General features: G+C 40.9%; 2 protein-coding genes across 3 annotated transcripts in view; one reads left to right on the top strand and one right to left on the bottom strand.

The window, feature by feature from the left end:
- LHFPL5 (LHFPL tetraspan subfamily member 5) overlaps nt 1–10,445 on the top strand; it is a 30,275-nt gene extending 19,830 nt beyond the window's left edge. The window contains exons 2-4 of the mRNA XM_088459162.1: nt 5,524–5,972; nt 6,091–6,327; nt 8,700–10,445. Of these exons, the coding sequence (XP_088315288.1) occupies nt 5,561–5,972; nt 6,091–6,327; nt 8,700–8,716 (666 nt within the window). The 5' untranslated portion in view covers nt 5,524–5,560 and the 3' untranslated portion in view covers nt 8,717–10,445. The remainder of the gene's footprint in view (nt 1–5,523; nt 5,973–6,090; nt 6,328–8,699) is intronic.
- CLN5 (CLN5 lysosomal BMP synthase) overlaps nt 10,211–24,271 on the bottom strand; it is a 28,102-nt gene continuing 14,041 nt past the window's right edge. The window contains exons 2-5 of one of the 2 annotated variants that reach the window (XM_088459150.1): nt 22,487–22,661; nt 21,808–22,033; nt 15,241–15,486; nt 10,211–12,633 (exon numbers count right to left, since the gene is read on the bottom strand). In XM_088459150.1, the coding sequence (XP_088315276.1) occupies nt 12,587–12,633; nt 15,241–15,486; nt 21,808–22,033; nt 22,487–22,661 (694 nt within the window). In that variant the 3' untranslated portion in view covers nt 10,211–12,586. Of the gene's footprint in view, nt 12,634–13,929; nt 15,487–21,807; nt 22,034–22,486; nt 22,662–24,271 lie in introns of those variants that run through there. The other variant, XM_088459142.1, reaches the window with a different exon arrangement.

A 24,271-nucleotide genomic window follows, 5' to 3' on the forward strand; every position in this document is an offset into this window, starting at 1 on the left:
CACTGTGAAGCGCCGGCCAATGAGTTCTGAAGCATTTGACTGAATATGAGCATATAATATTGCCCAAAACACTTCAGAATTCATTCTGCTACTTTTGTCAGCAGTCACATCATCAATAAATACAAGGGAACCAGTTCCATTGGCAGCCATACATGCCCATGCCATGACACTACCACCACCATGCTTCACTGATGAGGTGGTATGTTTTGGATCATGAGCAGTTCCTTTCCTTCTCCATACTCTTCTCTTCCCATCACTCTGGTACAAGTTGATCTTTGTCTCATCTGTCCATAGGATGCTGTTCCAGAACTGTAATGGCTTTTTTAGATGTTGTTTGGCAAACTCTAATCTGGTCTTCCTGTTTTTGTGGCTCACCAATGATTTACATCTTGTGGTGAACCCTCTATATTCACTCTTGTGAAGTCTTCTCTTGATTGTTGACTTTGACACATATACATCTACCTCCTGGAGAGTGTTCTTGATTTGGCCAACTGTTGTGAAGGGGTTTTTCTTCACCAGGGAAATAATTCTGCTGTCATCCACCACAGTTGTTTTCTGTGGTCTTCCGGGTCTTTTGGTGTTGCTGAGCTCTCCGGGGTTTGTTTTTTCTTTTTAAGAATGTTCCAAATAGTTGATTTGGCCACACCTAATGTTTTTGCTATCTCTCTAATGGGTTTGTTTTGATTTTTCAGCCTAATGATAGCTTGCTTCACTGATAGTGACAGCTCTTTGGATCTCATATTGAGAGTCGACAGCAACTGATTCCAAATGCAAATATCACACCTAGAATCAACTCCAGACCTTTTACCTACTTAACTGATAATGACATAACGAGGGAATAGCCCACACCTGTCCATGAAATAGCTTTTGAGTTGATAGTCCCATTACTTTTGGCCCCTTAAAAAGTGGGAGGCACATATAGAAACCATTGTAATTCCTACACCGTCCATCTGATTTGGATGTATTTACCCTCAAATTAAATCTGAAAGTCTGCAGTTAAAGCACATCTTGTTTGTTTAATTTCAAAGACATTGTGGTGGTGTAGAGGCAAAATATGAAAATTATGTCAACGTCCCTATTTAATGCACCTGACTGTACATATGGTAAAGTATGTTAAGATTAAAATTACATATTCCCATGCTTAATTAATGAGATCTTTAAGAACTCTGGGTCTGATTCAGAGCCGGATGCTCTGAAAGAGCGCTCGCTCTGAATCAGGGCATTTTTTTTTTTGGTGTGGCCTCCAGGCTGCTCGCATAGCTGTGGGTGACCACCCACAGCTATTGCGAGCGGCCAGGTGATGGTCGCAATGGTCTCGACCATAAATATTCTCGGATCTTACCCAATCGCTACTCTCTGCTAATTGACCAATCAAGCTCAATAAGAGAAACCAAGGACCCACTCACAGAGGCTGTACATCACCTATTCCCTGTATATTGACCTTGCTGAAGTAGCCAGCGTTGCCCAGGTTTCAATCTTCAAGTTAAGTTTTATTATGTGATATCGTCCAAATCCATTCAGTGGAAGGCCCTGAACAGGCTCCCTGGGTCAAAGTTCTGACTGGTGCATTCCGCCATGAGGTCTGACCGGGACCCCAACCACTCCATTAGGCATCCCAGACCAATTGCCACCCCTCTGTGAAGTTTTCATCCAAATCCATCCAATGGAAGGCCCAAAACAGGCTCCCTGGGTCAAATTTCTCGCCAGCATGCCCGGGTCAAAGGTCTGCCCAGCATACACCAAAGAGAGGGCCAACCGTGACCTCAATCCCTAGTGCGGTTTGTCTTCTGAGATCCAATGTTACCACTCTGTGAAGTTTTCGTCCAAATCAATCCAGTGGAAGGCTCAGAACAGGCTTCCCGGGTCAAAGTTCTGCGTACACCAATGGAAGGTCTGACTGGGACCCTAACCTCCCTAAAACCTGGCCAGGATTCAACTGGACCACCTTGCGTTGGTTTCATCCCAATCAGTGCAGGATGTCGAGATGCATAACCGGACAGACAATAAACAAACAGACCAATTAATTTTATACAGAAGATAAACCCTCTTTAGTGAAAATAGTATAGCATTGAGGTTACCACCCGGGAAAATTAGTGGTATAATTTGTTTAGGAGGCTGAACCATGATTTATTTTGGCTGATGGACACGATCTACAGTTAAAGCCACTTCATAATCTTCAGAAAAAGCTTTATTACAAGCTCCAGAGACACAATGCTGAGCCTTGCTGCGTTTCTACCATTCAACAGTCTTTGAAAGTTAAGGATTGCTAACTAAGGGGAGAATTCAATTCAACGCGATGTTGAATAGCCGCAGGAGGGAGCTTCCGCAGCTATTCAATACACCGCGCTGTTTGGGCGCGCTAAGGATTTATTTTCGCACCCCCCTGTGGATGCGAAGAGAAATCCGATGAAAGTGCGTGCAGTTGTTTTTCTACTTAGCGTGGCGTTAACAGCCGCGCGCCAGGCACTTTGGTCAGAGGATGCCGGTTAATGCGCCTTAACACCCTTGTTAAGGCGCGATAGCCGGCATTCTCCGACCACACAGCGCACTGAATTGAATAGCGCCGGGAGCGAGCTCGCGGCGCTATTCAATTCACGTTGCATTGAATCGCCCCCTAAAACATCTAAAAGGTTTTTTAAGTAAGCACCCCTAAAATGGAGTGTTTTTTAATAAGTGCCCTTCAGTTTCTTGGGAGTGAGCTAGGGCTCCATTTTATGGGAATACTCCTGTAATATTGTAGGTCCTGCAGGGCAGCTACAAACACTGTACAGAGCTTCGCTGCCAGTCAGCACAGAAGTGTTGTGATGGAATATATACGCTGATGACCTCCTGTGCTCTCCTGCCCAGAAAAGGAATCTCCAACAATGTGCTTGCTTCTTGTAAGTAACTACTAGTTTCACTTCTGTCCCTGCTTGAACTCCCAGACGTGTTATACAGGGACAATCTCAACTTGCTGGAAACACAAAGTTAAAAAGCAATAAACACTCAACTCACTTGGCTCTCTCTCCTTCCTGTTTCTTTTTCTAACTGTCACTCTTTTTCCCCCCACTTTTTGTGTTTTCTATTTCCCGCTTTTTTTCTCTCCTGTAACACTGTCTCTATATAACCCTCTATTTCTGTCTTGCAGTCCAATCCATCACTATACTGCCCCCTAGATCTCTCCCCTACCCCTCTCACTTTTATCTCTCTCTCTCTGGGCTTGATTCAGCAGAGGACGGAATTGCATAGCTGCACATAATTGCAATTCCGTCCTGCTAAAATGCAAATGCAGCAGGTGTCTTACACCTCCTTGCTGCATCTGCAATCCCAGTGCTGTGACAGAGGTCGCAGTCTTGGATCACCATCGCGACTGTTAGTTGCTCTTTTGAGCAGACTGCGGAGGCTGTAGCCTACCGCAGCCTGCCCATGTCCTGGCAGCCTACGAGGCCAGGAAGTCTGCGTTCATGGACACAGACCCTGGCCTCGCCTCTCCCAGAAAAGAGGGGCAACATTTCCCGGAACACAGGCTGTCCCCGCCCTCCAAATGTCTCTGTCTGTCACTGAAGTGCAGAGGCATAGCAGGACCCGCGTGCGATCTCGCAGGACCTGTTCTGCACATGCACAGATTCCCGATAATCAGAAATCTGCGTCAGTAGGACCATTTGCGTCCTCACTTGAATCAGCCCCTCTCTTATTCTTTACTATCAGTGCCTCCTCTTCTGCCTGCCTGTCTTCATCAGTTGCCGCGCCACCAGTCCGACTGTCATCTGGTCGGTGAATGTGGTACCTAACATGCAAAGCACACCCATCCGGTAATGAGTGCCTGCATGGAATGAATTTGTTAGTAATTGCCACAAAGTAACATACAGTGAATGTGAAGCTGGGGATAATACAGGGGTGTGTGCAGAGTAAAAATATATTTTAGTATAAAATACTTGTAAATAAGCATTACTATGGGTTCTTTTTTATTAGAATTATTGAATTCTGTAATATTTGAGATCCACTTACAGTTAGTATAAATTGTTACCTTTTGTTGTACCAACATTATATTTCAGATAGATAGTTGATTCAACTATTTTTTCATATATCTTTATATACAATAAAATGTATTCCTTGTCACTTATAATATAGGAATACATTATCTATTATATATTAGAATGTACTATTGTCTCTCGTAGAATGCTGAGATAAATGCAGTTCTACAAAAAGGTTTCCAAATGCTTCATTTCAGAATAACAAAAAATAATTGCCGCAGTAAGCCTGTAACAGTTAAAACAACAAGTATGGTTGAGTCCCAAAGTATTTATTATCCGCAAGTATCAATTAATACAAGCTGGAGACAATATATTTTAAAGGGTATTATGTGTTTTACATACTATAGATAGAATCAATTTACTAGCATTGAAGTTAGCTGTGGACCCACACAGTGTATGTTTCAGGTATGTTCTGTACTAGTGTGTATGGAAGCTATAGAAATAGGAGTTCCTGTTGCAAACACCATGTGGTCAATGCAGCTGACTGCTCAGTATTATGGCTTTATGCATTTGAACCCTTCGAGCTAATCATGCAATACCCAAGAGAATTAAATTACAAATGTATATAAAATGCACTTAATATATTCTTCTACCCTAAAAGTATACAACTTTCCAATCACTATCAAAATTGATAGAACTTAAAAATACTCATATATTCACATACCCATGCTTGGTGGACACGCAGTTCATGGTTAGCTTGGGCTGCTGCTGCTTGAACCTCCCCTTCTGCACACATTCAGTACCTGGAATAGCACACTAACTTATGTAGAGCTTTTCTTTCACAGTAAAGCTCTACATTTATTTTTGGCAGTCAGTAACCTTTGACAACAAAGCAAAAGAGGGTTCATGGAAATGGCCCCCCCCCTTATCTTCCTAAGTGTCACCCTGGAGTGCAGTACCCTTTTTCTTCTAAGTACGTGTACATTTACAACAACTCTTAAGTAGTCTCGGAGGACTGGTAATGCATGTGCAGGTCCTGCCACCCAGTACCAAGATAACCACCCAATTTCTCTACCCATATGGTGGCAGAACGGAATGAGATCTGGGCATTTTGTGCTTTTGCGCAATGTATCTTGTTAGTGGTCATCTTCCCCGATAATGGTTCGTTTCACTGCAATCAGATATCTAGGGATTATCTCAATTTTGAGTCCACAGATGCTGTGATGATGGCCTGGTATCATCTACAATATTACCAGCACCCTTGCTACATTTCCCTTTCTGTATTAAAAATTGAGAAATATATAATTTCCTTGTTTAAACATTTGATGAAAACATGAGGCGCACAACTCCAACATGTGTTATTTTAATCAGTTTTCAATGCAAGTAAATAAGATATTATGACTAAATCATTTAGCTTAGATGTACATTGTATTTAGTATAGCCGGTATGTATTAGATAGTCTGACTATAAACTAGAGTGGGGTGTAGTTTATAAATTGTCATGAAATTGTTTATTTTGCCTCTGCCTTGTACCATAATCACTGAACTGATTTGATCATTTGCTTTTAAAGGTTTTGCTCCTAAGAACTGCACTCACTTCAGTTCACAATGGCCCAGCTGTTGCCAGCACAAGAAGCAGCCAAGATATATCACACCAACTATGTACGTAATGCTCGTGCCATCGGTGTCTTGTGGGCAGTGTTTACTATATGCTATTCTATCATCATGGTGGAAGTATTCATCCAACCATACTGGATTGGGGATAGTTTAAACACACCGCAAGCAGGTTATTTTGGCCTGTTCAGCTATTGCATAGGCAATGCACTGACCTCAGAGCTCATCTGCAAAGGCAGCGCTTTAGACTTCGAGAGCATACCTTCAGGAGCTTTCAAGACTGCTATGTTTTTTATTGGAGTGTCCATGTTTCTGGTGGTGGGCTCCATGCTGAGCTTCAGTCTTTTCTTCTTCTGCAATTCGGCTACGGTATACAAGATCTGCGCATGGATGCAGTTGGCTGCAGGTATTATATATTTCAATTTGGCCAGAACTGTTGTTGTGTGTTTTTCTTCCACTCCTAAAACTGCTCTTCCCGTGTTATCACTACTTCTGCATTCCAAGTTCTTGTTTTCTCCTTGCAGCAGCTGGCATCATGATTGGGTGTCTCATTTACCCAGATGGTTGGGACTCTGCAGAAGTGAAGCGTATGTGTGGAGACAAGACGGATAAATACTCACTGGGAGCCTGCACAGTACGCTGGGCCTACATCCTTGCTATTATTGCCATCATGGATGCGCTCATCCTCTCATTTCTTGCCTTTGTACTAGGAAACAGGCAGGACAGTTTACTGCCAGAGGATTTCAAGATCCAAAACAAAGGTTACAATCATTTACTTTTTACTGCTTCTTTTAATGTATTTTTAGATCACATTTATTTTCATGTATTATTTATAAAGGGTGTGGATCATTAGGTCTACATTGTCTAGATAGAAAATGTTTGGGCATACAATGGAAGATAGACAAGCAATAGGTCGACACGGACTGAAGGTCGACAGGGACTGAAGGTCGACATGCTAAAGGTCGACTGGTAACAAGGTCAACAGGTATGAAAAGGTTGACAGGCAGTAGGTGGACACACTAAAGGTCGACAGGTATGAATGTCGACAAGCAGCAGGTCGACACTCATATAGTCAAATGGTAGACACGTTTTTTTTTTTCTTTTAGGGTTAGTGTCAGGGTTAGGCACTTACTCCGACGGGTCGACTAGGAACTAGGTTGACAGCTATGAAGGTCGACAGGCAGTTGGTTGACACTCATATAGTCAAATAGTCGACACTTTTCTTTTAGGGTTAGTGTTAGGCACTTACTCCGATGGGTCGACTAGCAATAAGGTCGACACTCATATAGTCAAATGGTCAACACTTTTTTTTTTTTTTTTTTTTTTAGGGTTAGACTCGTCAGCGTTAGGCACTTACTCCGACGGTTAGGGTTAGGCACTTACACAGACGGGTCAACTAGTAACAAGGTGGACAGGCAGTAGGTAGACACTCATATAGTCAAATGGTTGACAGTTTTTTGTTTTTATTTAGGGTTAGGCACTTACTCCAATGGGTCGACTAGTAACAAGGTCGACAGGCAGTAGGTCGACATTCATATAGTCAAATGGTCGATGCTTTTTTTTAGGGTTAGGCACTTATCCTGACGGTTAGGCACTTACCCCGACGGTTAGGGTTAGGCACTTATCCTGACGGTTAGGCACTTACCCCGACGGTTAGGGTTAGGCACTTACCCCGAATGTTAGGGTAAGGCACCAGGAGGATTAGGGTTAGGCACCTATCGGAGGGTTAAGGTAAAGATTAGGGCTACAAAACAAAAGAAACCACGTGTCGACCATTTGCATGTCGACCATAGGAGTGTCGACCTAATGACCATGTCGACCTTCAGTACATGTCGACCTTGTTACCAGTCAACCTTTAGTGTGTCGCCCTTCTGACCCCGACCTACTGCCTGTCGATCTTCATACCTGTCAACCTTGTTACCAGTCTACCTTTAATGTGTCGACCTTCTGACCCTGTTGACCTTCAGTCCCTGTCGACCTTCATACCTGTTGACCTTGTTACCAGTCGCCCTTTAGTGTGTCAACTTTCTGACCCTGACGACCTACTGCCTGTCGACCTTCAGTACCTGTCGACCGTGTTACTAGTCGACATTCAGTGTGTCGACCTTCAGTCCCTGTCTATCTATTGCCTGTCTATCTTCCATTGTCTACCCAAACATTGTCTATTTAGACAATGTAGACCTAATGACCGGATACCATTTATAAAAGCCTAACTAAGTTATTAATGAATAATGATTAGTGAAAACACAAAAAACACAGATAATGGAAATTATTAATAATAAACTTTGCTCAATGTCACAGTGCAAGAGGTCAGACATTGTGCAAGATGAAGCTTTGTGCTAACTATGGGCCTGATTCATTACCGATCGTAACTGTGATTACACATGCAGACAGCAGATTGTTACGTACTGCATATGCATCGCAGTAGATGTGCGCGAAGGCTCCACTGCGATCACACTGCGATGGAGTGACTACTCAAACCCATCGCAGAGTAATTGAAAGGAAGTGAGCATTTGGGGGTGGTGACGGGGGGTGGTCAGCGAAACGCAGGCGTGCCAGTGCTTTTGAACGCTACAGGGGCATGCTTAAATTAGCCACTGCAATGCCATACGCAGCTTGGGCTTTCACTGCATGCGATGAGGTTAGCAATTCCTGAGTAAAGTCAGAGCATGTGCAAGTGTGCATGAGGCTGCGATGGTACTCGATGTTACCGATGGTTTCGCAGACTTGCTAAATATTATGGATTTGCGTAAGGTGAAGTGGGCGTCCTTATGTTAGGCTGCGATAGCACTGAGATAGCAATCATTAGCATATTTTCGCAGTGGGATTTCGTGCGTAATCGCAGCTACGATTGGTAATGAATCAGACCCTATGTCTTGGAAAATAAAGAAACTTTTTGTACAGTAACTCATTTTCACTACTGTTTTTGATAACATACCATCAGAGTAGATGCATGTTTGCTCATGATTTGGTACTTAATTGCGATAGAGCATTCAAAACAAATTATTCACAAAGCCAGTAATGGCCTGCTGCACCAATTACTCCTCTCCTTATCCAATGTGTACTTCTCATAACCTGAAAAAGGTCCTTAAATGTTCAAATAACCAGATATTTTCTGATTGTCTTTTTGCAGAAGAAGAGGGTGGCTGACAGAAAAAACTCTTTCCACTACAGTATGAAATTGTGCATACATGTATTACACTGTCCAAACATGTGTGTTACAATCCATGGGATTTAACTTCATTAGTTTAAATAAATTATATATGATTTTTTTTTTAACTTTACTTTATGAAGCATTTAAATCTTGTATCAATAGATCTGTATGGTTTATTTAATATTTATATACACTGTACTTATATTTAGCATTATGATCTGTTTGACATCACAATTCTGACAAGAAAGTCTATACCAAAATGAAAAACTATATCTGCAAGTGTAATAGTCTGCCAGTTGCAGCAAGTGCTGAGATTTCATTGATTCAGTAACAAGATTTAAAGCATCCATTTTTAAAAAAAACAATCTTTAAAAAAATTGCAGCTTTAAATCTCGTGGCTAAATGGTCTAACTCTCAGCAGTTGCCGCAACTCACAGTATTACATTTAGCCCTAATTCCAGTCTGATTGATGCATACATCTGATATCATTCTATGCGATAAGCAATATGGGGTCTGATTCAGAGATGGATGTAATGATGATATTTTGATGATAAATTAAACTAAACTAGTTTACGCATTGCTAAATGTATTTCACGATACGTCATTTCAAGATTATAGAAGCTAACTTCAACTCATGGCACTGTACCTCCAGGCTAGGGAGCAGTTATGCACTTATAGGGTCCAAATAATCTTTCACCTGTTCATAAAGATTCAGTACATTGCTTCAGTGGACTGGAAACATTAGGGATCCCAGGGCAAAGCTTTGTTGGAATTGCCGGAATCTGCAGAACGCCATCAGCACATGCTCAAGACTCCACCCTCCTATTATCCCCCATATGCTGCAGAGCCATCATCAAAATCATTCAATAGCAGAATGGTTTCCGGTCCCTTTTATAGACATCATCTAATCACAAATTGAACAATCTTGCCTATATCTAAAATGTCTAAAATTTTTCTGGTGGTTTGATGTACAGCTTTGCACACCGTCACATGATATATTGCACAATTTGTATTCTTTCCATTTGTAAAAATCAGGATGGAGGTTTCAAAACTTGTGCAGTTGTTATGTACGGTTCTACCCAGTTCCATCTTTTAGTGTAATTTTTGTCAGCACTATTTATCCCTATGTTTACCAAATATAGACTGTGTATCACTTTAAATGGAAACTCTCCATTCAACTACCAGCACAAACTAGTAATATGTCCTATACTAGTTGCAGGATGAAGCATAGACTTAAGCTGGCCACACATCTAAAGATTATCTGTCCAACCAGCCAACTAGTTGATTGGTTGGAATGAAAATCTGGTAAGGAATACAATCAGCAATTTGCTCCCAAACTCTGGAAAATGGACCAATACTGTTGTTTGAACAAATAGTTTAGCTCAAACATTTAACAAACTTGTCTGAACGACCATTTTCATCTGTTTTCTGGCATTTAGGAGCAAATTGCTGATCATCATTTACTCCCATTCCTTACCAGATTTTCATTCCAACCAATCAACAAATTGGCTGGTTGGATGTAAATTGGTCTAGTGTGTGGCCAGCTTAACACTCTTGGGTTTTGACTAAACTAAATTTGCACATTATTATTAAGTTGTTAGTGGTGGTCATTACCAGATGATTATGATTAGGCTGTTTTTTTTCTTCTCTGTAATCAACATGTGTTTAAACTGGGTTCCTCTATCTTGTAATATATATGCAGGAACTGACACATTTAATAAAGGTTTGGTATTGTTTTTCTTCCTTCCTTTTTTGGACTCATGTCATGTTAGGTTTTAATATAATCTCTTGTCACAGTAATTGTCTTTATGCAAAGCATGTATATAGGAAACTAGTAGTGTGCTCAGTTTGGTGTGTGCCTCTGCCATAACACTAACCAATAATAGTGCAGCACTAGCACTTGGTCTCTATTGGCTGTATGTAGTCTGAATGTAAATTTCAGTGCTAATGCTGGGAAAAGAGATAACAGAGTGAAAGTGAGTAATGTAGATATTACAAGACTATAATCCAGTATCATGCATCCTCACAGGCTCAAACCTAAATGTTTCCTCTTGGTGACTATGAGCAATTTGGCCAGATTTATCACAAACCACCAGCACTCTGTGTTTCCTTGTCTATTCATCCATGTGGCATCTCTCCAGAGTGATCTGTGTTCTGCGGAAAGTGTAACAATACACTATTTACACTACTCTCCGAAGCGCTCCAGTATGCCACTGCTTTACATCAATTGACACAACGCTTGTTACAACAAATGAGGAAAAAACAGGAAATCCAGTTTTGAAGCACTAGTACAAAAAAAGGGATAGATGTCTGCACGAACCCCAGTAGGTAAAAAAGGCTTTAGAACACTATAAATGTAAGTAATCTTGTAAATCTCAAATTGTTATCCTTGTACGCAATGATTAGGTAAGTGCTCTTTGGTATGCTCTAGTGCAGCCTTTTTTCAATCATTGTGCCGATAAGGAATTTGATTTTTCTGTGGGGGCCATTTTGTTTTATATTTGTTTCTGGGGTGCATTGTGTTTTGTTTTTTTTCTGTCAGACACAATGTGTTTGTGCTTGTTCTGTGGAGGCCACTGTGTTTTATTCTGTGGGGGGCAATGTGTGTGTTTGTTTTTCTGTGGAGACCAATGTCTGTTGTTTTTACTGTGCGGGGCCAATTTGTGAGTGTTTTTTTCCCATGAAGGACTGATTGTGTGCCTAAGCAATTTTAAATCTTGTTACGTGTGCCACGAGTTGAAAAAGATTGAAAATCACTGCTCTAGTGGGCCAAAAGTAAAAAAAAAATTCAGACTGTAGAATTTAATACAGTCATTGGCCTATGATCAATCGCCCTCCACCAATGGCCCAATAGTTCCATACAGGAGTATGGTGTTACCCAATTTGAGATTTGGATCCTAATACTAATGGAATTAGAGTGTTATATGACCTTTAGTCTCCTGGTGGTATTAGAACAGCATCTCTTGTAGTACTGGTGCTTCAAGATTGTACTTCCTGTATTGTCTCATTTGTGTACTGCATCTTTTGATGCCAGCAAATGCTAAATGACAGTATCACTATATATCAAGGTAATGGGCGGCATTGTCAACTCAACTTCTTGAATAAAATGCAAAATGAATAAAACTATGAAAGGTAAGCTAATAAAAATGAGGAAGACGACAACAACCAACCTCACTTTCAGCTTGAGCTATATGGCAATAGTTATTATGACCCATCCACTAACAGACATGGAATTAGGCAAACAGCAGTCATTGAGCATCGAAGGTCAACATTAAACTTCCCCTAGAAGCAGAGGCCTGTTCTAAAAGTAATATATTGCGACTAGGAAAAGTTAAAAGCAGGGTGCCTCAGGGTCAGTACTAGGTTCCCCTTTCTACAGCTTCTATAAATGATTTTGTGTTTTGCTAACATTATTATCACATAGCAGCATAACAGGCCTCTACAGAACAATTTTCACCAAACAATGAGTTGCCCACAGAAATGGGAGATGAGGGTACTGTACATGTTTAAATATTTAAAGCATCTATACCTTGGCAATAATTGTGCTACCTAAATGAAATGGGATACAATTGAGTAAATCCGAGATGAAAAAAAAAAAAAGAACGTATTCTGGTAGATAACTTGTGTACAGTACCCAGTGTCCGCCAGCTGCTGCAAGAGCTAAGGAAATCCGGGGATGCATAAAATGGGTCAAAGAGGCATTAGCAGCTGCTGTAATTGCCTCTGTATAAACCACTTGAAACAGAGGTACAGCTTGGGGCACCTGTACTGTACATTAGAAAGACATTGGAGAATGTTGCTGATTTCAGAGACAGGTTCAATCTAGTTCAGCTGTGGTTACTGAGAAGATCATATCCGAGTCATGCTCACCAATCCACTGTATGTCCGGGTGGGGTTATTGTCATCATCCCTTCTTAAGGAAAGAAAAAATCTGTTAAAATGAGTTAAGACCACTCAGTACCATTATTTAGAGATTACCAAAGACCTTGCATAATAAGGGTATGACTGCACCCAAAGTGTCCCAGGAGAATGTGCCTCAAAAAATGACAGAATCTCCCAGACCTTTTGCTGTATGAAGCAAGCTGTAGTACTGTACAGTTATTTAGTTTGGTACATCACGTGGCTCTCATACCCTTTTTCAAGAATATTCATCTAGCTATATCACCTTCCTACACTGCTCTGTAGTCTTTTACTTGTGCTCTTGGAACTTTAAAAAGCATCTTGCCAGCTGTAATGAGCAGTTTATGTACTGCAACCTGGCTATGATACTTTACTATGGGAAGTTCTTGTCAAACAGTTTTATCTATTATTTTTATATAAACTAACTTCTTTGCCAGTTGAAGTTTGTAGCCAATTGATTTGTACTTCCTCAGCCATTTAGCTTGTATTTCAAATTACTGCAAGGGTACCAGTAGTGTTCCCGCTAGGTTGTTTTAGAGGGGCGCCGTGCCCTGCCCGACTTTAAAAGGGAAAAATACGTCCTGCCCTTTTAGCAGCACCCCGCGAAAACAGCTTGCCCTGAGCCTTCCCCACCCGTGGGTGGGAAAAGTTGCGGTGAACGATCACACCCAGGTGAATAGAGGCTGTGCACATGCGCACTGCCTCTATTCACCATGAGGGGAGAGCTTGGGGGAAGCCCAGCACCTCCGTAAGTACTGGGCACAACCCCAAGTGTGACAAATTGGAGACATCACAAGGATACGCCCCCTCCCTGGCCTGGTGCGCACACAAGCTCCCTGCCAGCACCCTGCCCTTCCTGCAGTCCTAAGAGACTTTGTGGGAATGTGCATCTATATGAGGTTTGCTTTCCATAAATGGAAGCAGCATTTCTGGGAAACTCCCCTTGGTGGAGACCAGGCAGTTGCAGATTTTTCTATAGAAAGGAAGGGGTAGCAGCAGGTCAATGAAAATCTATGACGTAACAGAGATTGCTACTGTAAATTTAGTTGAATTAAAAATGCAATAATAGAAATGTAGTTATATAACCATATTACTTCAGTAGCTAAATGATCCTGATGCTTTGTGAATGGGTAAAATTGGCTAATTAAGGCCAACCATCATCTAGACTTTATAATTGCTGTAGAATGTAATACTCTATCTGAAAAGCCTGGCTGTGAATAATGTTTGTCCAAAGACAATTCCAAAGCAGTGCGTCATCAAATACTATCATACTCAACTACTTAATTTAAAAAAAGTATTAATGCCTTTAATACAGTGCAATTGTACTTCAGCAACACGGACATATTGTGATTAAAAAAAAAGTTGAATGTTAATAAAAACAATGATATCAATGTCCAACAATGAATACAGCTCCTTATAGGATCTGTCCACAACATCTTGATCCACTTAAGTCCAAAGTAATACAAAAGGATAGAGCACAATACAGTGTAGTAATTGACAGCAGTAGCGAATATTCCTTGAGCATATATGTTCTTTTTTTTCCACTGAAATCTTGGGTTGCTAATACTATAATCTCTAGAAGAACAATATTTCACATAAATAACAACATAAATGTAAACCTCATAGTATAATTTGTATTGTATTTTAATTACAGGTTGAGTCTCCCATATCCAAAAGACTTGGGACCAGGGTTATTTTGGATAACAGAATATTCCGTATTTTGGAATATTTGCATACCATAATGAAATATCTTGGGAATGGGACCCAAATATACACACAGAATGCATTTATGTGCTATATACACAGCCTTCAGGTCATTTTATACAATATTTTCAATAATTTTGTGGCTCTAACAAAGTCTGTGTACAGGAATGAAATTCATTATGTTTCATATACACCTTATACATATAGCCTGAAGGTAATTTAATACAATATTTTTAATAATTTTGTGCTTAAACAAAGTTTGTGTACATTGTATTACGGAATATTCCGTATTTCTGAATATTTGGATATGGGAGACTCAACCTGTATATACTGTACATTTTAAAAACATGTTTAAAAAGGAGGTTATCTTAACAAAATCTGTTTTTAGAATTGGTCAGATATCTTCCCTCAATTATCAAGTGTGAATTAGAGTATGGAGTGTGATTCCCTCCTTTGGTTCAATGTCAGAAGATTGCAGGAAGCCTCCCTACGCGTTTCATCTATGCATCTTCACGGGGTTATAACTGTTCTGAAGATGCCAAGTGCTTATATGCTTGAGGAATATTGCTTGGTCCTGTAAGTTACTACACCATATTGTGCTCTTTCATTTTGTTTTATAATAAAAAAAAGTTTCAATCTATGCTTAAGGAGAGATGTGCAAATCAAAACTATCTGGATGGCAGAGGGATTTCCTCATAAACAATCTTAATATAAGGTGACTTCATAGGTAAATACCAGTATTCAAAATTATAATACAGATAAAACATTTTATCTATAACAACCTTCTCATATATATCTGCAATACTCATGATGAGTTCTTTGAATGACTGATGAGGCCTATAAGGGAAATAAAATTTATGAATATCAGTTGCCAGTGATTTATTCCCAGGTGTGCCAAAAATTGAGCTTTCATTACCCAAGTATACAGGTTCTCCACTGTACAAAAACAAGCGAGTGTAGTTTGTTTGTATGTCCTTCTTGAAGGTGGCACCAAGCTCTGAGAGCTTTTGGTAGGTTCGTAGCACAAACTTGCTGCAGTCATACGAATCAAACCACACAGAGGAGTTGTCTCCCACCGATTCTTGCACAGTCCACGTCTCATAATAAATGCCAGTGTTGTTATCCTCTTTTAACCATGTTGTCATCTCGTTAAACATGGTACCTATTTTATTAAACAAACAAAATCAAACTTGGCTCCCACAAGCAGTACTGAAAGCAATGTTTTATCTATTCACCAGCAGACCAAGTTTCTTGTGTTCTTTTTTTGTTTGTTATGCTAGGTACACACCTGATCAATTACACTCACGATCCAACAGGCTTTACGGTGTTCAGAGTGATTGAACGATCTTGAGAACATCCGAATTTTGTGTACACACTAGTGATTTATCGTTCCACTCCGAACAACTATTTGTCACAAAGGTGACGTTTTTAAATGAACCATCAGCAGAAATGTAGGGCAAATGCATACCTACTACTAATTGTGCATTATATTTTCTCCTCGTTTGGAAAAAATGTTGAGCAGCAGGTCAGATCCAATAATCCGATCCAACTGCTTATGGAACGATAATCAGCCCTAGTTGCTGTGTACACACTGAGAATATTGGCTGATCGGACCAATAATTGTGTACCCAGCATAAAAGTCTACCTAAATAAAAAAAATTTTTTTTTACTATAATATTTTACATTGTTATTTGAAAATGTAGCAAGTTAGCCCGTATATAGGGATTACAAGTATAAGTAGTTTTTGACAGTTATAGGACCAGAAACACAAACATACCTTTCAGTTGTAATTTTTGTGACTGTACGCTGGTGCAAGGTGAGCAAATCCTTATGGTGGAAGCACATGGGCCAGGGCCAGGGGTAGGCCATCAAAAATTGGGATAATGATATATTTTTGGAGATTTGGATTTATAATCATATTTTGGCATTAGTGTGAAATGCTCACAACAAATATAATGGATGACAATTAAAAGGCTTTATTATTACCATAAAATGCCTTAGGTCACACGTGCACTTAGCCTGAAGAGTACTTGTTATAACTTGTTATTCTGACACCCAAAATGTAACCTGTCTGACATAGGGCCTGACTCAGAGTTGGGAATATAATAAGATAGAGCAACTAACTGTGTATGTTGGTACAACCATGCTGCACTGCAGATGGGGCAGATGTAAATGTGCAGAGAGAGTTAGATTTGGGAGGGGTCTAACCTCTAAATTGCAGTGTAAAAATAAAGCTGTCCAACATTTGTAGGCTATATTTATTATTTATTTATTTATTACCAGTTATTTATATAGCGCATACATTGAGCCTGATTCAGAGGCGCACGCTATTTGCGTGCTCTCTCTCTGAATCAGGGCGTTCCTTTTTTTTTTTCCCGGCCTCCAGGACGCTCGCACAGCTGTGGGTGATTATCGCGACCATCGGCATTGCGAGGAGACCATGTGGTGGGGTCTCACACTTGCAATGCCGAGTGGACTTCCTGCTCTGATGTCAGTAGGGCCACCCACAAACGGCAGGCATTCCTTCGGGAACGCCTCCGTTTGTGTAGCCACCCCCCTACCCGCCTACAATACGGGGCTAGCTGTCGATCAACATCGAAAGCTGCCCCATCTTGCAGTGAGCGACGGAGCTGCCGTCGCTCGCTGGGGCTCGCGCATGCGTACGCGAGCGGGTCTGAATCAGGCCCATATTCCGCAGAGCTTTACAGAGACTATTTGGCCATTACAGAGACTACTTGGCCATTCACAGCAGTCCCTCCCCCAGTAGAGCTTACAATCTATAGTACCTTACACACACACACACACACACACACACACGTTAATTTGTGTGGGGAGCCAATTAATCTACCAGTATATTTTTGGAGTGTGGGAGGAAATCGGAGTACCCGGAGGAAACCCACACAAGCACAGAGAGAATATACAAATTCCGCACAGGTAGGGCCGTGGCGGGAATCGAACCAATGTCCACAGTGCTGTGAGGCAGTAATGCTAACCATTACACCGTCTGTGCTGCCCACATGCAAAATCAGTCAGTATTTACCCCACATGCAAAATATTTTTATGTATTTACACCCCTTGCATTGCACCATGGTGTGTCCAGGTACATTGCCTGATTCATAGATGGACACTAATGCGATCGCAGCTGTGATTTCGTACCCAATGCAGCTGCAAAAATATGCTAATGGTTCCAAAGATCACCCGAGCATAAAGACGGCCACTGCTACCTTCTTACATGACGTTGCATATCTGCGTAAATATTGGTAACATCGATGCACATCGAGCGGCCATCTTGCCCTCGACTTGCCTCAAACTTGGCAACTCTCCTGACACGCAGAGGGCTCTAATGCAGCGTAGGCGATCGCAAGGGCCAATTTATGCATGCCCATGTAACGTAACTGAAACGGCCAGACACGCCTGCGTTTTTTTTTTTTACCACCCCCAAACGCTGTCCACCTGTCACTCACTTTGCGATGGATACGCAATGCGATCGTTGCGCACGTGCAGTGCGGCTTATACTCATGCGGGATGGCAAACAATCACTCGATCTTCATGAAAATCGCATTAGTGTCTATCGCTGAATCAGACTCACGGTTACTTGCTCTATCTTACACAGCCTGAGGCCTGATAGCGTGCGTGGAAGTTAGCAATTCCTGAGTAAGGTCAGGGCTTGTGCAAGTGTACGCAAGGCTCCGATGGTAACATTACGGATGTGTAAGGTAAGGTGGGCGTCCTTATGTAGTGATCGCAATAAATTAGCACACTATCGCAGTCGAACTGCATGCGTAATCGCTATTGCATTCACAGGTGCGTTCCGTAGTGAATTAGTGTCTATCTCTGAATCAGACTCACGGTTACTTGCTCTATCTTACTCTATTCCCAAGTCTGAATCAGGCTCAGTGTCACTGAGCAATCTAGTTTAATAGTAAACGTAAATCATGCAGGGGGGCAGTCGGATTTGAGATTTGTGCCACTTTACTTGTTGTGTTGACCTGAATTCATTTAATTTCTTGCTTGATAAATAATTTTGGCTTTGAAACTTTGCAAAAGTTAGCAATGATTTATTAATTGGATGAGGGATGGTGGACTATAGGCAAATTGTATTAAACATTTTTATTTAAATAAAGGACAATAACTTAAGTAGCCCTATTTGTATGATTGGGAGTAAACAAAGGCCCTCATTCAGAGCCGTTCGCTATTTGCGGTCGTTCGTTTAAAAACAAGGGGTGGCTATTCAAATGATCCGTACGCACATTGCAGTCTGTTCACACCTCTAAGTCTGAACGAGCGAGCAAAACATACGTTCGTTTATTTGATAAAAACGCCCCCTGGCCGCTCACACCATACGTCATGTCCGCTATTTATTAGATTAATCGAGGACATCGACCAGCGTATGAACTGCTCGCTATTCTTGTGGTTGGTGTTTGCTACCACAAATTTGCGAGCAGTTCTGGCTCTAAAATAACCCAGTGACGTGGTCAATGACGCTGCTGTTTTAAATATACACACCCATAAAACGCCCGTTTTGACCTTTAAGTACGCCTGCGTTCGGATCTCCACTCCCCATTTTCAAGCACCTTCCCCTGTTACCACCCACATACGCCTCATTCTGCCACTCAAAATAGCAGGCACTCGCTATATAGCGTACAAACGATTTTCGGCCGCACTGACTGGTTCGCGCATGCGTACTAAAAACCGTACGCATGCGCAGATGTGCAAACATCGCTCGGAACGAGCGTACTGCCGCTAACGAGCGGCTCTGAATGAGGGCCAAAGACCACTCCAGGAAGCCAGAACTGAAACGTTTAGCCGGTTACAGGAATTGGTAGACACAAAGTGATAATTTAAGGCCCCCATACATCAGCAATTGATTGTATAAAAAAATCTGCAATATATGGGGGTTCACATATTGCAACCAAAAAGTGATTGGAATTGGTAAATCAGGTTGTCCAACATGATGGATTTCACAGATCAATTGGGGCTGTAGATTGCTAGTGTATGGTAACAATCCGCAGATTTGCAGACCGTTACTAGTAAAAGGATGGGCCCTTCAAGACTGAAATCACTGAAAAAGATCTGTAATGTATGAGCGCAGATTGCTATATTGGGAAATCCTAAGAACGGGCAACAAATCTTCACATTGTTCAATTGTGGTTTTCTGATTGCTGATATATGGGGCCTTTAGTATTACTGGGCTGGAGTGGAGACATAGGGCCAGCTGTCACCAATTAATTAAACAATAATACATGCATACATGTTTGCTTATGGGTAGGAGGAAACTAAATTGATCCACAAATGTGTAATAAAATGAACCTACACTTATGAGTACATTTATGATACTAGTTAAAAAAATTATACTTTATTCACTTTGCAAAGAGGGTATTGCATTGTACAGTATTTTGTTAGGTTTGCTTTATAATTTCTACTCTTGTTAGTCTTCAGTTTTTAACAACCTCTTGACCAGATACTGAAATGCATTTATAGATTACATGTTTTTCTCTTGACCAGATAATGAAATGCATTTATAGATTACATGTTTTTCTCTTGACCAGATAATGAAATGCATTTATAGATTATATGTTTTTCTTTTTTTACAATCATATAATTTTATTGGGAAATCAATAATAGGCAGACAGAAATAACAAAAGATCAATCCCCGAGAGAAATTAGGGGGCAAATTAGGTGGCAAGTATTCTACGCAGAAATGTAGAGAACATAATTAACTAGCGAACATGACAGAAAGCGATTTACTAACAAAAATAAGTTTTACCAGATTAAAACAAAATACAAAGAAACAAAAAGGGGAATGGGGTGGGAACAGTGAGTTAAAATAAGGTTCATAGGGGAGGAAGTAAGAGAAAACTAGGGAGGAATGACCAGAGGAGAGTAATATATAACAGCATATAGATTATGGCAATATGGAGCTCATTCAGAGCCGCTCGCTAAGATGCAAACTCTCGCTGCTGCTGATGGTATGCAGTGTGTATGCATTGTGCGCATGCGTAGGCATGCCAGTGCGTTTCAACGTCGTTGCAGGGTTGTGCATAAATTATTCAGTGATGGCCTACACAGCCTGAGGCCTGATAGCGTGCGTGGAAGTTAGCAATTCCTGAGTAAGGTCAGGGCTTGTGCAGGTGTGCGCAAGGCTCCGATGGTTTTGCAGTATTGCTAAACATTACAGATGTGTAAGGTAAGGTGGGCGTCCTTATGTAGTGATCGCAATGAATTAGCATACTACCGCAGTTGAACTGCATGCGTAATCGCTATTGGATTCACAGGTGCGTTCCGTAGTGAATCAGGCCCTAAGAATGAATGGTAGATTCGAGATATGATACCCTTGTCCATGGACCTATAGATACAAAGGTGTTCCATAGCCATGGGGTTTCATAAAGAAACTGGAAAAGAAAGAGATGAAGTAATAAAGTGACGATCTGGAGGTAATGATAGAAACAGGACTGTAGTAGAGTGTTTCTCCTTAGGTCCGTGAAAAAGTATGAGGCGAATCTACCCAGGATGTGATGAAAACGGGTGATGCCAGCCGCTGACCATGTAGAGGCAATGGTGGGCGAGTGACAAGGGGGAAATGAGGGATGAAACCATAGAGGTGTTTGAGGCAATGGGTGAATAGACAAGGCAAACTTGGTGACGAGAGAGTCCCAAACAGAAAGAGTAAGAGTAACTAAGGGGACTGACGAGATAGAGAAAGGCCTACGTTTCCGAGGGAGCCACGGAGGGTCAGAGGTCGAGGAGACTATACTGAGTGCAGATTCAAGATCAACCCATCGTTTGGTACCCTTGGGAGAATGCCAGGCAACTAATTGACTGAGGCTAGAGGCTTGGTAATATTTAGACAACAAGGGGAGACCTCCATCTGTGGTGCTCTACGTATGCGAGGTCTTCTATGGTTCCAAATAAACTTACCGTAAAGTGACTGTAAAGAAGAAAAGACACAGTTGGGAACTGCCACAGGGAGAGTGTGGAAAAGGTAAAAGAAGTTTGGGAAGGACATTCATTTTAATCGCGTTGATAGTTTGCTTTGTAAAGACTATGGTAAGATTTTGTAAGGTGGATATCTAAATATTTAATGAATTCCATACGCCAAGTTAAAGTAAAAGTTAAGACGGAGGAGATCTGGGGATGGCTTCAGGATATTAAGGGGAGAAGCTTCCGATTTGTCGTTGTTAACTGTATAACCAGATAATTGCCCATAGAGGGAAAGTTTTTTAAATAGATTTGGATGGAAATCAGTGTGTTGGTAAGGGTAAGAAGGACATTGGCGGCAGAGAGAGTTTATAAGAAGAGTCATCCACAGAGATGTCTGGACTCGCTCGAATCCTGCAGGCCAGGAGTTCAATGATTAGAGCAAAGATCAGTGGGAGAGAGGACACCCCTGCCTGGTGCCATTAGAGATGGGAAAGGATTCCGAAAGAAGACCCCTGCAAGGACTGAGGTAGAGGAACATTTATGATACTAAAATGTACTGTACCTGAGATTGTTGCCACTGGAACTAAAGTTCCATAGCTTGTCCAGTGCTGATCGTCTATTCCTTCATAGAAACAGGCTGCTCCTTGATTACACCAGAAAGGTTCCTCTATGTCAGGCCTGAGATGAGGGAATGTGCAGTTACCCAGTTGAAAGAGTTCATACCATTCTGCTGTGTAATTCCTGCCCGTTATTGAACTTTGGAAACCAATGGCATCGTGCATAATCTTCTGTACCAAAACAAAATAAACTTTGTCATCATGGTAGCTTTTGTTGTGAACAAATGGTAGTTGGTAGACAAGGGTATTCAAAATGCAGCCCTCCCAGCATATCCTGCTACAATTTAAGTAAAACTGTGGCAGGGAATGCTGGAATGTGTAGTGTTATAGCAGCTGGAGTGCCGCCTATTGAATACCCCTGTGGTAGACATTTTGGAGAATTGTATATATTTATTTTTTATATTCTGATTGTTGCAACTTTTAAACCTATTCAAATTTATTCCGGGGATAACTATACCCTAGATTTAGGATTAGCTATATATTAAAATGAATGTAGTCTAAATACAGGTAAGGAAATGTAAGTGTGCAGAACCATATTTACGCATACACAAATGGACAAAATCAGCTCCACAATGTTAATCTGTTTTCATTTTGCATTTGTAAACAAACTAAAGGTATACTTACAAAATGCCCTAGCAGATCTCCATATTTGAATTCCCAAACAGGTGCTTGCAGTCGAAAAACCTCTATGGTGTCTTCATTTTTCATTAGAGGAATAGATCCATCTGCATATCCAGTAGGACAAAATGTGTATTTGGCTTGGCAGTATGGATCAGATTTAGGACGATGGTCAAAACGCCTGTATTCAGTGGAAACATTAAATAATAACTATGAGCAGACAGAAACTTCTACTATTGTAATATTACATTGTTTTGTTGCTTTGATACATGACTTAAAGGGGTATTCAATATGGGAGCGGAAAGTCCGTGCTGGACTCCTTTATCCCACCGCTCCTTTATCCCATCGGAGATTTTCCTGGGATAAAGTATCAGGCGCGCGCCCGCTTTATCCCCCAAAGTAGGATCGGTGAAAAAAAAAACGAAATTTACATGGAATAAATTGTAGGACCCCCCTAAAGCTGTAAAAACATGGGGGATCACTATGGGTACCCCCGTTTTAGCCTGCAAATGAAAGTCGGGGTCTTCAATAGCCGCGGCAGGTGTTTTTTTCCCGACATTGAAGAAATGTTGCAGAAGAGCACTTAGGGTTTTTTTTTTTTTTTTTTATAAGTGGTCCTATCAAATTTGAGGTACATGAAACTGGGTACTAGCATATTTTTAAGTCCCTACAGTCTTTATTTAAAAATTCTGCAAATATGCACCTGCCGCTAATAACCTATTCTAGAATACACCTGCCGCATACTTGCAGAATAGCCCTGAACCTATTTCCCTATTTTTAAACATTTTTTTTCCCCCATTTTTTTTTTTCACCCCAAATTTTAAATAATTTTTTTGGGGTGTCCCTATTTTTTTTTTAAAACTTTTTTTGACACAGTTTATTTTAAAATGACATTCCCAGGGATGCAGGCTATTTTTTTAAAGCCTGCACCCCTAAACCCCAATTCTGCACTTTGTTTTGCCACCTATTCAGTGGTGAAAAGTTATCCCCTTTTTTTTTCAAAGACTTTTCGAACCTGCGAAAAGTCTTTGAAATTGAATACTGTGTAAAAGTCAAACCGGCGAAAATGACGTCATCCGAGCGAAAACCTTGCAGAAACTGCGTTTTCGCTCCATATTGAATACCCCTATTAATCTGCTGGATAAACAACCAAACAATTAAGGATATGTATACACTTACATATGTTTGACTGTAAGGCGTAGTCACGGACACCACTGTGGCGTTATAGTAAAAAAAGTGAAAATGAACAAAACATAATATAAAAGTTTAAAAGATAAAGTTCAACTAATTAATATCACACAGTCACAAATCTCATCTATAACCCGTTCCAGATTAAGGTTTGTGGAGGGCTCAGGACAACTAACTTGTGGGTGCCCCTACCAATAAAATAATCAATATGATATGCTGGCGATGTTATTAATAAGTGTAATGTGTAAATACTCCAAGCACCACAAATGTGTTAAACACATTGTAGTGCTCCCAGTTAACATTATGTCACACAGAAATCTCAGTTCACAAAGCCCCCACGCTGGTAATGTAGCTATGTGTGGGCACCCTGGGCAACTGCCCCAGCTGCCATGTTAATCAAACACAGAATGTGGAGTTGCCCAACCTGTAGTAGAAGTAGGGCAGTTTTTCTCAAATCCAGTCCTCATTGAACCCTAACAGTGAATATTATCCAGTTACCAGTAACCCAGGTGTGTTAATTAACTAACACAATAGATCTACAAGTGGTACTAATTATTCCTCAGGATACATTGAAAACATGCACTGTAAGGGTTCCATAAGAAA

The sequence above is a fragment of the Taudactylus pleione genome, unplaced genomic scaffold, assembly GCF_031769625.1.
Source record: "Taudactylus pleione unplaced genomic scaffold, aTauple2 ptg000041l, whole genome shotgun sequence".
Classification (NCBI taxonomy): Eukaryota; Metazoa; Chordata; class Amphibia; order Anura; family Myobatrachidae; genus Taudactylus; species Taudactylus pleione.